This window comes from Montipora foliosa, chromosome 3 (genome assembly GCF_036669935.1).
Source record: "Montipora foliosa isolate CH-2021 chromosome 3, ASM3666993v2, whole genome shotgun sequence".
Lineage (NCBI taxonomy): Eukaryota > Metazoa > Cnidaria > Anthozoa > Scleractinia > Acroporidae > Montipora > Montipora foliosa.
Window position 1 is genome coordinate 1,600,816 of NC_090871.1, and position 17,500 is coordinate 1,618,315.

At 40.6% G+C, this 17,500-nt stretch overlaps 1 protein-coding gene across 1 annotated transcript; it reads left to right on the plus strand.

The window, feature by feature from the left end:
• Window positions 1–12,847: 12,847 nt before the first annotated feature.
• Window positions 12,848–15,204, plus strand: LOC137994385 (somatostatin receptor type 4-like). Its single transcript, XM_068839961.1, has 2 exons — window positions 12,848–12,951; window positions 13,342–15,204. The coding sequence occupies exon 2, from the start codon at window positions 13,427–13,429 to the stop codon at window positions 14,417–14,419; it is 993 nt and encodes a 330-aa protein (XP_068696062.1). The 5' UTR covers window positions 12,848–12,951; window positions 13,342–13,426; the 3' UTR covers window positions 14,420–15,204.
• The last annotated feature ends 2,296 nt before the right edge of the window (window positions 15,205–17,500 follow it).

The window sequence follows — 17,500 nt, forward strand, 5'->3', positions numbered from 1 at the left end:
TCAGTAAGGTCGATGAAAACGACGCAATTTAATAACCATTGTCGATGTTAGCTGACCAGTCATTTGCTGCTCAAGCAAAGCAGTAAGAGTACTGTGTAAGGAGCGGAACCCTGATTGGCAACTAAATAGTAATTTGTTCTCATTTAGATAATGGTAGAGTTAGTTGTAAAAATTCTTTTAAAAACCGTTAGAAACTACCGCAATTACAGAAATTGGCCTATAGTTGTTAGGATCTGATTTAAAGAGAGTTGCAAAGTAACAGACCGGATCACCAAGAGATCAAAAGAATATGTTTAGTGCTTGAATTACTGTATAAGGAGAAAGAAGGGAAAATGCAGGATACATAGAGCAATTCATGCTGGTTGGTACGCTGTCAGCATTCTGGTCAAGAATCATCACACAATTGACTTACATGATCAAATGGATAAATTGGGTAAAACTTTGATTCACCTGACAATCCCTACTTCAATGGGCCTCAAACTTTCATTTCATATAATAAGAAATAGGGGTCACCACGCGATTCTAAAAGTTAAATTAGTGTTTTCAACGTTTTGTGGATTGATTTTTGCAATTTTGTCTCTCCCCTCCCCGGTGAATAAAGAAATTTGCACCTGTTTTTGTGTTGCACTCTGGTATATTGAACAATAATGATTATTGCACTGAAATTATTGATCCCAGGCCGTGTGTGGTTGTCTTCGAAGAATTTACTACATTTGGTTTTTCTTAATTTCGATGATAAATAGCCCTGTTCCATTGTTGAATAGCGGACTTAAAACCGATTCACACGGTGCCGGACGAAATTTCTACTGGTTGAAAAATTTGACCAATCAAATTGTTCGCACGGAACCGTGCAATATATTCGCTCTGTTCTCACGGAACTGACGAACCGGATTAAGGTTTTAAAGTTTAACCTTTGTCAGTGGTTTTACTATCTGTTCATGCGCATAGCGCTACTTTACGAAATTCAAAATGGCGTCAAGAAAGGGAAAGGCTAACGATAGTAGCTGAGTTACAACGCATCCATGCAACCATGCCTTTGCCATGCAAAAATTTAGACAGTCAAGGTTAAATTTTTGACTGCATGGCAAAAAATTCGTCGTAATTTGGACTTTCAAATTTTTGAACTGCGAAGTGTCTAAATTTTTGTACGTTAAAAGATGGCTCCTTCTTCACCGGCCGTCCACTTTCTCGCTCCGCTCAATCATTATTTCCAGCTTTTTCAGTTCATCGAGAGACAACGCTTCCATTACGGTTTTTTTTTGTCTTTTGCTACAAGATACATGCTTTTCTCATTGCAACCGAATAAATCTTTGAAGGCATTTCGATGAAAAAATCTAAAAAATAATTCAACTTGAAAAATATAAAGACAGCCCGTGACTGCCCGTGACAAAATGATTGCGTAATGCGCAGAATGCATGCGCGATGACGATAGGTGGCACCGTCCTTAAACAGATCACACTTTGCTTTAACTTTGGTAAAGATTACACTCAGTCTGTCTTGACGCACTTCTTGAATTGAATTCTCACTACAGAGTTCTTTGACTAAAAGGTGCGGATCCAGGGGAGGTGAAATGGGTGAATTTTCACCCCCCTTTTTCTGAGCCCCCCTTCCTTCTTTTTTTTTCTTTTCCCTCAAATATTTGATGGTAGAACCAACTGGGAACTCGGAAAAATCCGAGCCCCAGGTGGGATTCGAACCCAGGACCCTCCGTGATCTAGTCGGATGCTCTAACCACTCAGCTACTGGAAACTTTATGGCGAGCAAGGGTGAGATGTGGGTATTGACTCGAGCTGCATCACGCAGCTACAGAGTCAAATGACTGACAGCATGGGCAGTTATGAGCTATGCTGTCAGTCATTTGACTCTGTAGCTGCAGCTCGAGTCAATACCCACATTTCACCCTTGCTCGCCATAGAGTCTCCAGTAGCTCAGTGGTTAGAGCATCCGACTAGATCACGGAGGGTCGTGGGTTCGAATCCCATCTGGGGCTCGGATTTTTCCGAGTTCCCAGTTGGTTCTACCATCATCTCATTTCTCATGTGTTTATATCATTCTCACATTCGCCCTCAAATATGACCAATTATAAAACCTTGACACCCCGTTGGCCGAGCCTTTCAATACATCTTTTGCCAATGTCTTGGGCGACCACGAAGTGACACTGAACTGTATCTATCGTTTCAGCATTTGTAGAATGGAGCACAATGACGTTCACTGAGATGTCCTCATTTAACATCTAGGTGCCATGTAACATCAGAGTGAATTCAAAATAGGCCTACCAATATTTTGCTGTATGTTACAAAGAAAATGACTGGTCTGTGAACAAAACGGTTTTCAAGCGCAGCAACTCAAGCATTATACAGAAATCGGGAGGCAAAATGGATCGTTTAACACAAATCAGCTACGGCATCATTTCCGTGATGGCGATTTTTGGAAACACTTTGACCATTGTGATGTTCGTGATAGAGAGGCAGTTACTAAAAAAGTCATACAACGTGTTAATAATGTGCCTGGCGATATCTGATGGGTTGACAGCATTCAACATCATTATAAATCCATTTTATGTCCTTGGAGATGCGTTTCCTTATCCACAGAATCCTATCCTGGGAGAAATCGCCAGTCGCTTCATAAACAGCCGAATGCTCGTATTCCAACTTATAGTTTTCTCAGTTTACATAACCTTGGTGTTGACGGCAGAGCGATGGTTTGCAGCTGTAAGACCTCACCAATACAACCACGCATTCTGCCGTAAAAAGGTCCTTGCCTACATTTACACTGTCTTGGGCGTCGTCGTTTCTTCTCACGCTTAAACGAGTGATAGATTACCGTACTTATTCAGCTATAAGCCGAGCGATTTTTACACAAATCCTCACTCAATTTGGGCAAAGTTGAAGCCATAGAAGTGGTCTCGGCTTATAGCTGAGTATTTTTGATAAAAAGAATTTTCTCAGAAAATTAAAACAGTAAGAAATGAACGTGTATTCACTTACAAGCCGATCTAAATTACTTGTAAAATGAAGAGGAGTTGTTGTTGGTGTAATATGGACTTTTTAATATTACTTGGTGGCTCGTAAAGGAACCGTTCGTGTTGTTGTGTGATCGGGATCGATCTTATTGCTCGTCTTTTTCCTCGCTGTCTGTCTCGAATTCGTCGTCCATTTCCTCGTCTTCACTTTTTTTTCTTTCTGGAATATTCTTGTCGCAGACTGCATCGTCTTCTGTGCTGTTGAGTGCATAGAGGTGCCACAAGTCTTGAACGAACGCCTCACCATCTCCTCGGGAATATCGCGCCAAGCCTGTTTTACCCACCGAAGGAACGAGGAATCTGCGAACGAGATTACACCATCTGTTGACACAGATCGTGTAAACAAGCTTGTCATATGACGCCAAAGCAAACTTGAGACAAAAACGCAAGTGGATTTGTTGTTGTATCGACATTTTCCAAGCAAAAAAAACGTACGCATTAAAGGGAAAATCTTACCTTGCATTCTTTGCTCTGAAAACCACGCCAAAGGTCGTTGATCGTGCTCGGGATACGCTCCCCGATCGGAGTTATTTTCTACAGCTTCTGCTTCGGCAACTATTTTAAGTTTAAAGGCGAGGTTGTAAGGTTTCCAGGTACTCTTTTAATCCATCTGGGAATAAACCCTGCTTAAGAAGTGATTCAAGGGGAACCGCTTTTAAGACTGCCTGGTACGCTGCACAGGTGGTCTTAAAGATGGTCATCCCATGCGTTGCCATGATTGGCCTGTATATCCACATGACTTTAAAGACTATCCATTCTCCGACTGCGTCTGCGGAGAGCAAAGCTGAACTGAAGGCAAAGTTGACTCGAATGGTAACAGCTGCCAGTTGCACTTTGATCGCCTTGTACCTTCCCAACCAAATCGTCTTTCTTCTTTCTTTCATTGGAAAAACCGAACTTGGTAAAGGGCTACATAAATTCACGTTATTTCTGACTTTTATGACCACTTGTCTCAATCCATTTATTTACGGGCTAAGCAACAAAAATTACCAAGAACGCTATTGGCGTATCTTGTCCGCCGTTTGCCCTTGCCTAAGGAGAGGCAACCGCACGAGGGTGGAAGATTTAGAAGCTGCAGATGGCTTAAGACTCCGTCGAGTTAACTCACCTTCCAAAGAATCGCCTCAAAATAAGGAGTAAATAAGGTCATCGAAGACGGGCACGGAACTGTTCGTCCCAAAGGAAAGGAAACAGTTAAAGTACAGGCGCCAGTTGCTCAAACGTTGGATAGCGCTATCCAACGAATAAATCACTATCCAGCGGATAAACACTAGCAATACAATCGAGATATCCAGTGGATAGGGATTTATCTGGTGGATAGCGGTATCCACCCTTCGAACAACTGGGGCCAGATGTGTACGAAAAGTCTCAAAAGCGCACTGTACGAAAAGGCAACAAAACAGTGGAGTTGTGATTACAGCGGAAATCGTATCAGAGCATATTTAGATTGCAAAAGCCCTCCTCGGACCAAATTCACAGATGATAATAATTATAATGACAATAAGATTAAGTGACCCTGGGATACTAAATGAAGATACTCTACACAGAAATCAAAACAGTATGGAACACTGATTTGTCCTCAACCAACAAAGGATTGGAAACCTGAGGATTGCTTTTTCTACCTCGGGTCCATGCTACCAGCTCTTGTGGCGTAGGTCTAGGCCTCTCAAAATACAATACAATACATACTAAGTTGACCGCTCCCCATAGGGGCTTTTCAAAGCCAATGAAACATAACGAAACGACGGAACAGAACAACGACAACAATTGTTGAGAATCCCAAGTGGCCAGAGGCAAACCAGTTGGCTACTTACAAGTGCAGCTGGGAAGTTGAACCAGGGACTGCCAGAATCAAATTCAGCGAGTGGTTGGAGCGGGTCTTGAACGTGGGATCCCCGTATCTCAAGGCAAGCGCCCTAACCACTGGGCCACACTTCCTCCTCAAACCACAATGGTATAAGCGTAGTGTAAGAAAAGATAGAGGCCGCCCGCGGTGTAGAATGTTTTTATTCTGTTACGTTTGTGTGCGAAAACAATTAAAGTAAAATACTGCTTCAACGGACATAGATCCACCAAAATGCAATGTCACAGAGGTAATGGCGACCAAGTGGCAAAACATGTTTTTTCATTTATAATAGGGCTTTTATTTTTGATATAACTCTGAACATGACTTATACCAAATTGGGTCAGTGATAAAAAAGTCCTTCTCAGGACTGCACTAACCAAGAGGCCTTTTCTTTATTTCGTACACGCTAAATACGGACATCCATCAACGTACACTATTTAGAATCCAGGAAACGCATTAGTTAAGTACAGAGTTTACCTCGATGATGTGATCTTGCGTAGGTGCATCTCCTCAAAGTTGATAACGGAATGATGAACCTATTGCACTGCACAGGTTAACCGTGCTGATATTTTCACCAGTTTTTCTGGTGTTAAAATCAGAAAAGTGTCCATGGCCTCACGAATCGAATCTCTGAAAATGTTCTATTTTGCTGTGGGAATTAATTGATTGTAGTTTGCTGTGTGATTAGAGGAGGAGGCCAAATGCCTTGCATGTCTAGTAGTTTTGGATAAAATGTTGAGTAAAGTTATCCAAATTAGGACGCTGTTCCTCAAAACGGTCTTCTGTGTGGGGTGTTATATGGAATGTTCATGATTAAAATTTCTTCATTAGCGGAAGGTTGGTATATGTGTTGTGGTTTAATTTTGTTTTTGGTTTGAATTTTTTTTGAACCGGTTAATTTATTTCAAATCAGTCTATTTATATATTTATTTATTTATTTATTCACATACGCCCAATTTGACACCATGCAGAGCCACGTGCGGTAAATCCAGCAGTGATAAAATGAAATCGATTTCTATGTAGAAATAGAGGAATTGAAAAGCCACCAAAAGGCAAAAGACTTCAGTACAAATAAATTTTTATTTAGAAGATGATTTTTACAATAAGGCCAAACATTTCTTGGAAGAAAAACCAGAGTCGAGATTTTGCATAGAGCACACAATTACAGAAAAGTGGCTTTAAGAAAATATAAAGAAATCAGCCAAGGAAATTGTTAACACAATCGTCAAAATGTGCCCATTCCATGCAAAAAAAATGCCCAACAACCAATGCCAGATCCAACATTCCTCTCTTTGACAGAGATAGACCGAATGGTAAAAGGTCACCATTGTACCCCCAATATGCTTTTAGGAAAAAGGATTATGCTCAAGTGGTGACCAAGTTTGGAAAAATCCAATCACTCGTATTATTTCTCCTACAAGATTAAATCTGTACAGTGCTGATAAATCTTACTTTCGATTACTCCAAAGAAAATTCATTTCATCAGCTTGCAAACAGGCCATATTGCAAAATGAGTATTTTCTTTTCAAGAAAAATTGAAGTTTATTAATATTGTAACAGTACAAATAACACCATATTGTAACGTAAATGTAGTTGCGACCCAGTAGTTGTATGCTGCATATTTAATTGAAAATCTGAGAGACAAATATGTATGAATGTTGTAATCAACATTGAGTTATATTGCCAAAGGAATCATTAAAGAATATCACTTCTTTTTGATTATGAAAAGTAGTCCTACACGTGGAAGACAGAAAAGGGTTTAGCTCTGACGAAGGGCAAACCGTCAAAACGAAAACTTTCAAATTTCTTTGCAGTGGTCAAATTGGTCATATTATTTTTTTCAACTCACTTGATAAACCCTTTTCTATATTTCGCTTTCCCACCGACACAGCACCACGGCTTCTTTACAAACTAAATAACAATTACTCCATGAGCCCGAGTTAGATATGAAGTGAAAAAATAACCAACGAGCGCGTAGCGCGAGTTGGTTATAATCACTTCATATCCAAGAAGGGAGAATGGAATAATTGTTTAAGTAAATTCTCAAACCGGGTTTTGCCGCCGATTTTTATTTCCACAATTTTACAAAGCGTCCGGAAAGAGCATCTTGGCGCACTATTTTCCATATGACGTAAAACTTTGACTATTGCCTCATAGTCGGAGTTTTTTAGCCAATCAAAAAGCTGGAAATGCAATAGTCGGAGCTGAAAATTTACTAAATCCCTTTATCCTACATGTAAAAGAATGATTTACTTCGAATCCAATAACCATGAAACAATATTCTTAACCGTAATCACTAAGTTGAGCATTTAACCCTAACCACTAACAGTAATTGTTGTCTTTGATAGCATCAGGGACAACAATTAATTCATAGTAATCTTAAAATTATGATTTCTCTAGTTTATTTGATACATACTTGTTGTAATTAATTACAGAAAGATGTCCAAATATGTTAAAATGGGCCGAGTGTTATAACAAATTAAACTGGTTTGAAACAAAATAAACTGGTTCGAACAATTTCGAACCAAAAAAAAGTTAAACCACAGCATATAAACATTGTAACCTTCATTCAAACTCTTTCGCGTCTTGCGACGGTTCCTTCATCCTCAATATTTAACAATTAAATCTACAAGGGCGCGCTGGATCTGATAGATAATCAACGAGGTGCGTAGCGCTGAGTTGGTGATAATCATTTTATATCCAGCAAGCCTGAGTAGAATAATTGTTTTATTAAAAACTCCAAGATCAACAACTCTTCTTTGGTGTTCCCGGGGGTAGTATTGTCGACTAAAGCCTCAATTTCTACCTCGGTCAATTCCGGTCCGAAACGCCGGCTATTGTCGACCATTTTTTCTCAGAGCTGCAACAATGTTTTCAGTTCGCTTTATTGCAGACGCGTTCCTTTACCAAATTAGTACAGCAAGTATATGAACTGGTAGCCTGTGTCCGGCGAGCCAATGAAAATGCTGGAAATCTGATATCCGTGGTTTTAATATATTACTTAACGTGGTGTCAAAAGCTGGCGTAATTTGAGCGACTGCAAATCAGAAGCAAACACATGCGCCGTTCGAGTTATGTGAAATCAGTTGAAACGCCTTCTGACCCGCTGCCAACGAAGCAAGTGCCGCCTCAATCAGCTGCAATTTTTACAAGTAACGTTTCGCCACTGTCGCTTATTGAATTGACAGGCAATTTACAGCTCAATTGAAATTAGTGGAAACAGGTATGGAATGCCTACGAGCTGGTAACACGCCTCAACCTGCAGAGTGACGAATACCGCGTGGCAGCGTTTATCACTTGCATCTGACGGACCGAAAGCGTTGTCGATCAATAATGGCCTTCCCTTTCAAAACGCAGAAGTTTCAACGAAAAGGAGAGCAGGTTTCAACGAGAAGGAGAAACCGTCGAAACTTACGCACGCTCTTTGAGATCGTTGGCCGACACGAGCAACTTCGGAATATTGAACTGATGATGTCAGAGATGAAATTGTCGGTCGAATTCGAGTTTGAAGAAGAAATTACTCAGTTGAAGTACCGGAGCTTACCCTCTATAAGTGCCTAGTTGTTTGCAGAAGCGGGGAGGCCACTTTTTCACTCACATCTCATTTTCTGAAGTAAACAAGGTCATCAAATCCCCAAAACAACAGGACGAGCCTCCTATTTTACACGAGTGCCTCCCCGGGAGGGAAAGGGGGGGGGGGGGACTCGATATATCCCTGTGTGGGGAAGTGCGGCGCGGCCCCTCATACCCTGACCCTGTTTAAGACAAATATCGCTGATTTTCTTACCTTGTTTAAGACAGAATTCCGATTTTTGATACCCTGTTTAAGACATTTAACCCAGTTTAAGACAAAAACTGATAAATCGATACCCTGGTTAAGACAAAAAATGATAAACCTCTCTCCGTCCAGGTGTAAAAGAATAAATGCTGGGGATAACCCTGCGATGGACTGGCATCCCATCCAGGGGAGAGTAAAAAAATTACTCCTAGTCGCTTCATGCCACAGAAACCGGGATAAGCTCCGGCTCTGACGGGCCATTTGGCTCGTAAACAAACTTTCTTTGCTATTGTGGTCAAAATCATGGAAAATCAGGAGGAATTAAAAGTGTCCTGAATCTGGAAAAGGACACAGGGATGCAGGGATGGCGCACGGATGGGGCAAGGATGGGGCAGTGATGGCAGCACTCGCCTACCACCAATGCCGGTGGCCTGGGTTCGATTCCCAGACTCGGCGAATTTGTTCCCAGACTCGAATTTGTTGGTTCTCTACTCTCTTCCTAGAGGTTTTTCTCCGGATACTCGGATTTTCCCCTCTCCACAAAAACCAACATTTGATTTGGTTTTCGTTAATGTGTTGATTTCAATTTACAGTGTCCCAAATCTGCTAGTAGTATCCAGCACCGCGAAGAGAGCGTACAGGCCATAGCACCGGAATATCCAACCAAAGTCATGACTGCAATGTATATCGCGCCGAAAAAATTCTTATTGACTCCGGCGCATCATGCAACGAGTTACCCATTAAGTTTATCGCAGAGGGAGCAAATCGAAGAAGTCTGAGCACACCTCGAATATGTACTCCAAGGCAACTATAAAATCTGTTGGTAAATCAAAGATTACAGTACCCTGGGCACCAGAGGTTTTTCTCGCGTGCGGCGGGAATTTTCGGTGTCGGCCAAAGGCCGACACAGCTTCGGCCTACGGCCGAAGCCACGAGCGGCGAAGTAAAGACTTGACTGAAAACCGGAAACCGCGCTAGAAAAGTCTCTGGCACCCAGGGTAAGATTACAGTTGTAAACACCAAGAACCGGGACAATTACCTGGTTGACTTCACAATTGTCAGAGGTAATTTCACCCCATTGCTTCGGTTAAAAACAGATCAAGAAAACGGATTCCTGGCGATTGAGTGGAACGAAAAAGCCTGAAATTGAATATTTCTGCGTCACTAGAGCGACAGAGTAGTGTTAACGAGGGATTATGGGTAGTGACTGGTGTATTTAAGCTAGGTATATATAGCATGTAATTAGTCATTCTAGGTCGACACCGTTTACACGCAATTTCCGAAATCACCGCAAGTATGTCTTTCCCAATTTTCGAATTCTAAAGTTGTGACAATAGTTGAGTCAACAGTTTCTTAGGTTAATGAAGGATTTTCAGTTTCGATGAAGCGCAGAGATCGAATGTCCGTCTTCAATCGAGCCAAGCGTGAGTCAGCCGGCGCATATCTGAGAGAAGTTTAGAAGCCGATATTCGACCATAGGCAGCCCAAGCTCGCGTCACTACAGACAGCCATTGAGGATTTAAACGCGTTATAAGACTTTGTATGGTAAATAAAATACCGTCGATTATGAAGCCTAAAAAACGCTCAATTTAACGTTCATTCAATAAAATGAATAAAAATTACTCACCTCTGGTGTATTCTTGTGTCTTTTGGAGCTTATTACACCGTTTCGGGAATTCTGTGTTTTCAATGTTTTCAATGTTCTAAGACGAAGTCAAGGCTGCACACTAAGATTTCGACCGTTGTCAGCTTAGAGGCGACTCGAAAATCCATCCCAGCCGCGATTTTTTCACGCAAAGCTAAAGCCACATCATTTGCGAACCTCCGTGAATTTTCCCCACGCACTTGGCTGGAAATGAGCATTTTCTGCTTCGATTCCACCATAGCTGATGAATTTAACAGCTGCTGATAACCGGTGATGACACGGAGCTTGGGTCCGAGGTCAAATTAACTCCACCCGATGAGGTACAGTCATTTCATTTACAACACTTACCCCATCCTCACAGCAGCTAATTTGACCTCGGACCCAAGCTCCTCAACGGCTGTCTGTAGTGACGCGAGCTTGGGCTGCCTATGATTCGACGAGTCACTTCGATTCAAGATGAAGGCAATCGGGACCAGTTTCGATTTAATATGGAACTGTCTGACACGATAGGAGAAGCAAGACCCCCTCTCTTGGTTAAGTTTTTCTTTTAAATCAACGAATCTCTAGAGAAGGCAAACCTGGTATCCTTCTGTCTTTCAAGTCCGCTTAGCCGCCTCTCCAAGTCTAGTCGAAGGTGTAGTGATGCCCAATTTTGCTTCTAGTACTTTCTTGACTGTTTTACCGATGATTATTTTCGGAAGCGTTCCAGTAAGCTCTTGGTTAGCGGCATTTTGTCGAAATTTTATGATGAATGGGTTAAAGTATGTGCCACGGGATGTCTCTTCAGTGTCATACCAGCTGTCATACGTGATGATTACAAGATTCCTTTGTGTGGTATGCATCCACTTAGGCGCCGCCTGGCATCCACTTTTAAAGAAGCACAGTCACGGTATTTTGAGTTATTTTGACCATTGACAAAATTACCTTTAAATTGAAGAAAACCTGAAAATAATACTTTGCAAAGATAGAAAAACACCAAAGAGAAAGTAATAAACCATAAAGGAACAAAGCTGGTTAAGGATGGAGAAGATTGTCACGGATTACAAACAACGAAATTGAGAAATTTAGTCTAAACGCTTTAAACCGTTTAAACGTGACTGTGCTCCTTTAAATGCAAACAATAATTCAGCCCTGCGGAAGACTCGAAGAACTTGTTTTTCACTTTATTTTTGAATATTTAACATAGCGATGTATTGAACCGCTTTTTTGTCCACCTGAGATTATTAATCGCCTTGTGCAAGTTTCAGGAAGAAAAGATTTATACTTGATTTGAGGGACGTTGATTTTTTGTCTTTTAAGCAAATATTACTGGTGTGAAGATTTTCCCACAGCCCTGAAGATCGTTTCTAAGGTTTTTTATTTGTCAGTTTTGTCTCCTCAAGTCTGATTATATCCACTATATCCTAGCTTTCTCCTGCGTCTTTGGGGACCGGAAAGTTCAAATATTTTCAGTTTGTAATTTTGCCTTTCGGCTTATCCTCCGCTCCGTATTCATTTTTTTAAAGTTACTCAAGCCTTAGTGGAGAAGAAAAGGTATTCCCATTGTCTTTTTTCTCGGTGACGGCTTTGGAGCGGAATCGGAGCTTGCAAAAACGAAACCAATATCAGTAGTTTGTCAGTTAACAGTAACCTGCTTTAGCATTGTTAATGAGGAAAAGTCCCAATGGGAACCGACGCAAGTTATGACTTGGTTGGGTATTGTACCGGATACTTAATTCGCATATGTATAAATTGGTGTGTTGAAAGTAGATCCCCAATAGGTTTTTCCTGATTAAAGTGATGTAAAATAAATATAAAAAGCTGAAAAAAAAATAGTTTTGAAAACCCGGTAATGAAAATAACATTTCGCTTTTTTTTTGGCGCAATGAGAGCAATAGCGCTTTAAAATTACAGCTAAACCGGAACTATATGAATAAGCTAGATGATAATGTGCTCGAATTTGTAGTATCTGCTTGGCATCGTACTGAGTTCTTTCATTATCATCTTGGTGTTTTTCCTTTCCCCTGTGTCGAAACAAAATACTGGGACAATTGAGCATATACGGTCAATTTTATCGTTTGCGGGGATTAATATTTCTAAAGGTGGGTTGTCCTGTTCTTATCTGAGCAGTTGTCTTAGGACCTCAATACGTAGCATATGTGTGTCAGTACTAACTTAGAAATGCTCTTGTGATAGTTTATTTGTGGCAAGTCATGGAATAGGATGATGAGATTCTTCAATTTTTTCTTTCCAAAGCAGTAAAAGAGGGACCATTTGAACCCACGATAATTTTTTTTATCAGTTGCCGAGTTTATCATAGCCATCATAAGCAAATAATTCGATCTCACAGTTTCTCCTCTAGCAATTTCCGCCTAATGTATCCATCTTATCAACAAACGTTACAGTTCTATTGTTTATGTAAACTAATCCTCTTAAACTACATATTTATTTTGAAGTTGAGTTTACTTAAAATGACAACCGCCTCGTACCTACGTAAATTACTAATAAGGAGTGTCCTACATTAATTAGATTTTAAAAAAATCTATTTGCTGTCCGATACAGCTGTTTCTGAGATTCTCTTAAAACACTTTGGTTTATAATGAGCGACCTTGACCATAATTTGTGAGAGCACAGCAGTACTGAAAGAGAAACAACGGCCATCTCTTACGGTTGATTTGACGGTAGGTGTCATGTGCGGTTTAAGATAGGTATACGTAAAAAAAGCGCGCTAACAGCTAAAGGCATATCGAGTAAATTTAACGACTTCTTGTTTTAAACTGGATTCGATTCACGTACTTTGAATTTAAGTGTATTTGATTCGGTTCTCTGAAAATCTGCAACCCGAAATAGCCCATCTCAATTTGAGGAAAACGTCGTGGAGCACAGATCAACGCTCCAAGATGATTTGTCTAGTTAATGTAAGTTGAACGAGCTTTGGCAACCTAAAAATGACCAATTTTAAAAACGCAACGCTTTGTGGCGGTACACCGCGTTGGGCAGCTGTTCAATACATCTTTTGCCAATGTCTTGGACGACAACTAAGTGACACTGAACTGTATCTATCGTTTCAGCATTTGTTGTAACATCAGTCTGGGAGTGAATTCAGAATAGGCCTACCAGTATTTTGCTGTATGTTACAAAGAAAGGGACTGGTCTATGAACAAAACGGTTTTCAAGCTCAGCATCTCAATCATTATACAGAAATCGGGAGTCAAAATGGATCGTTTAACACAAATCAGCTACGGCATCATTTGTGTGGTGGCGATTATTGGAAACACTTTGACCATCGTGATGTTCTTGATGGAGAGGCAGTTGCTAAAGAAGTCATACAACATGCTAATAATGTTTCTGGCGATATCTGACGTGCTGACAGCAGTCAGCATTATTATAAATCCATTTTATGTCCTTGGAGATGCGATTCCTTATCCACAGAATCCCATATTGGGAGAAATCTTCTGTCGCTTCATATACAACGAAGTACTAGTATTCCATCTCATATATTTCTCAGTTTACATAACCTTGGTGTTGACGGCAGAGCGATGGTTTGCAGTTGTAAGACCTCACCAATACAATCACACATTCAGCCGTAAAAAGGTCCTTGGCTACATTACACTGTCATGGGTGTGGTCGCTACTTCTCAAGCTTAGAGGTGTGATAAATATTTCCTTTGATCCATCTGAGGATAACATCTGCTTAAGAAATAATTTACAGGGATCCACGTTTAATATTGCCTGGTACGCTGGTGAAATGGTCTTTAAGGTGGTCATACCATGCCTTGCCATGATTGGCCTGTATATCCACATGACTTTAAAGACCATCCATTCTCCAACTGCGTCTGCGGAGAGCAAAGCTAAACTGAAGGCAAAGTTGACTCGAATGATAACAGCTGCCAGTTGTACTTTGATCGCCTTGCACCTCCCCAACCAAATCGTCTTTCTCCTTTCTCTCACGGGAAAAACGGAACTTGGTAAACCGTTGCATAAGGTCACGCGATTTCTGACTTTTTTGACCACTTGTGTCAATCCATTTATTTACGGGCTGAGCAACAGAAATTATCAACAACGCTATCGGCGTATCTTGTCCGCCATTTGCCCTTGCCTACGGAGAGGTAACCACGCTAAGGCTGAAGATTTAGAAGTTGCAGATTAACTCACTTTCCGAAGAATGGACGAGAGTGAAAATAATGAGTTATTAAGGTCATCGAAGACGGGCACAAAACTGTTTATCTCAAAAGAAAGGAAGCAGTTGAAGTCAGATGTGTAAGAAAAGTCATAAAAGCGCTTTAAACCAAGTGGCAATAAAACAATGGAGTTACAAGCGCGGCGGAAATCGGAGCTTTTTTAGAGTTCAGCAGCTGTCCATTTTTCCTCAAACCATAGTTAATAGACAGGAATGGTTATGAAACCTGACAAATATCTTTGTTGTAGGTTAAGTTCTGTTTTTTGGCCTTGAACGTACACAAAACACAATAGTTGTTTACTCCGTACTCCGTATAACAATAATAAAACTGTAGAAACGAACGATAAAAAAGATAAAATACGACGTTTCGGAGTACTCATGACTCCATTATCAAGGAAAAATTATATCAGATAATGCAAATTACAGTATCTATATAAAGCGATTTTTTCCTAGTCTCAGCGGGATCGTTCTTCCACCTAGTGAGTTTTATTTTTATTTAGTTGTGTGTATAGTTGTACATAAAGATCTGTAAATTGGCTATGCAGGGATTTGTTACCCAGTAGCGCCTTTTCTCTTTTCATGATGTAAGACAAACTTTCGTAACTACTGCACGGGGTACTCATACATGAATCGCGAATCTGAGATGGCGCGCGTCATTGTGGGAAAGTACAAAGTACAATCGGGCATAAACGTTCATGTGGTCTCAGTATGCGTTCTGTATGTACCGTATATTCAGCGATCTTCTTCGAATTGAACAAGCCTTCAAGTGGTAAAAAGTGTGGACACCCTTCGTGAAATAAGGCATTGAGATTTCCATTCGTAATCTGTCATTTACTTGGTTGCGCCCGCAGTGCACGCGGCAGTCAAAATTTTAGTGTTACGTTTCATGTGTGCCTAAATGACGTAGTTTATTTAGCTGCAACAAATGCCACTCGAAATGAACCGATCACGGGTATTTTTCTTATTTTTTTTCCAAGTTTAACAAATATAAAGGCAATATTAAAATTGTTTTGACCTATTCTAATACTTGGCTAGAGAACAAGCTATTTAGTGTATAATTTCTCAGCTAAAGTCTTGCCTTGCGAAAATAAGCCAGAGAGTTGCCGGAGGCGAGTAACCCGGTTTTGGCGCCAAACGTAAAGTTTAAAACTCAAAAATGTTTCAACTTTTTAACTTGTTACTACTGGATCTGTTGTAGTATCTCGTTTTTTAAATCCTCTGTGGGTTATCGATGTGGTCTCCAGAAGAAAAGTTCCCAGATTTAAATGCCTTTCTTGTGAACATTCATTCTCTTGTAGCAATAATTTGTAAAAACATTACCGAACTTTCACCGATCACCGTCCCCAACCAAAACGGTCGCTAAACTGCAAGGAGGCCACCGATTTATTTCTAGACAAGGACTTAAGCCCCTGCCAACGGAAAGCCAGAGAGGGAAAGATCTGAAGTTTCTCGTACAAATGTACTTTGGACTGGAGGAAGGTTTCAACAAACTCCTTCGAAGCCGAGTCCTGTCGGCGAAGTCTTCCTCTGCCAAATAAGTCCGTAATTATCTCAGTCCACCATGAATAAAATCTTAAATCCGCTCTACTGATCCAATCCATATTATTGCAAATATTCACCGTATAAAGCTGTTGTAATATAATCTAAAATTCATGTACATAAATTAAGAGATCGATAGGCTAGGACTGAATGTCGATATCGAAGAGGATCAACTGAAATTTCAATATTTTGTATCTAACCAATCAGAGAGCACCCAATTGCTATGACGTCAGGACATTAAAAATTTTCCCGCCCGCTGAATGCTGATTGGCCAATTCAAATTTGAGGCGCGCCAGCCGTATGCAAGGTGAAGATACACGCTGAAAATGTCTTCCACCGCTCATCCTTCGAATGACTCAAATGCTGAATGCTTTTCATACGACGAGATTGGAACCTGGAGGGTGGAAGCATTGAACGAGTATCTCCGAGACGAGATCTGGAAGAAAAGAGGAGTTGGTTGCCCGAGTGTTTGCCGCTGCCGAACAAAATTTACCTGTTTGTATGGATGCTGACGCTCGTGTGGTTCAAACGCAACGCGAAAAAGAAAGTCTTCTTACCACACCTGAGGGCATTTTACCCGACCCCAATTCTACAAAACGGCTGGGTAGGTGAACGTAACGGTATGACTGAGTGGCCACCTATCCTTCTAAGCGATATTACTCTCTATATAATAATAATAATAATAATAATAATAATAATAATAATAATAATAATAATAATAATAATAATAATAACGGTGGCCCACGTATTAGCTGGTTGCTCTGCGCTTGCGCAGTCCAAATATCTGCAACGGCATAATGCGGTGTTGAAAGTAATTTTTTTTGAGATGTTGTACAGCCTAGACCTAATGGACAGTGTACCGCCATGGTATTCACTGAGCGAGCCTAAACCTGTCTATCAAAATGACCGAGCGCAAGCCTTCTGGGATGTCCCTGTTTATGCAGATCATGTGACGGTGAGAGCTAACAGAATTGACGCCCGAATAGTGGATAGCACAGCAAAGTCTGTCATCTTGCTGGAGATGAGCTGTCCTTGGATGAATAACAGGGAGATCAAGAGCTGCGAGAAGACGGAAAAGTATGCCCCATTGCGACTGGAATTGAAGAGGCAGTTTCCTGGATATCAAGTGAAACAGTTTAACATCGTAATGAACGTGTTAGGAGGATACAGTGAGGAACTGGTGAACACCATCCGAAGTCTTGTAGGAGTTAAAAGGGGCAAAGAAGTATTGTTGAAAATGCAGAAGGTCGTTTTGTCTGAAAGTCTGCACATTGCGAGATCTTTCAAAGTGTTAACATAAGCAGATACTAACTCCGGTCAGAGACAACAGAACAATTATTTAGGATCGTCTTAGATGCTTTAATATTATTGTTTTAATAGGTCTGAAGAGATTCATTTCACATTTCTACCTTTTTAAGAATCGAAGTTAACCTTTTAATTCGCTTATATAGAGATCGATATATGTAGATACGAACTTTTTAGATATATTCAGGTTATTTTTACAGCCTTTAG

Excerpts from the sequence above, each read along its gene's own strand:
- LOC137994385 (XM_068839961.1), top strand. The coding sequence starts at position 13,427 with ATGAACAAAACGGTTTTCAAGCTCAGCATCTCAATCATTATACAGAAA.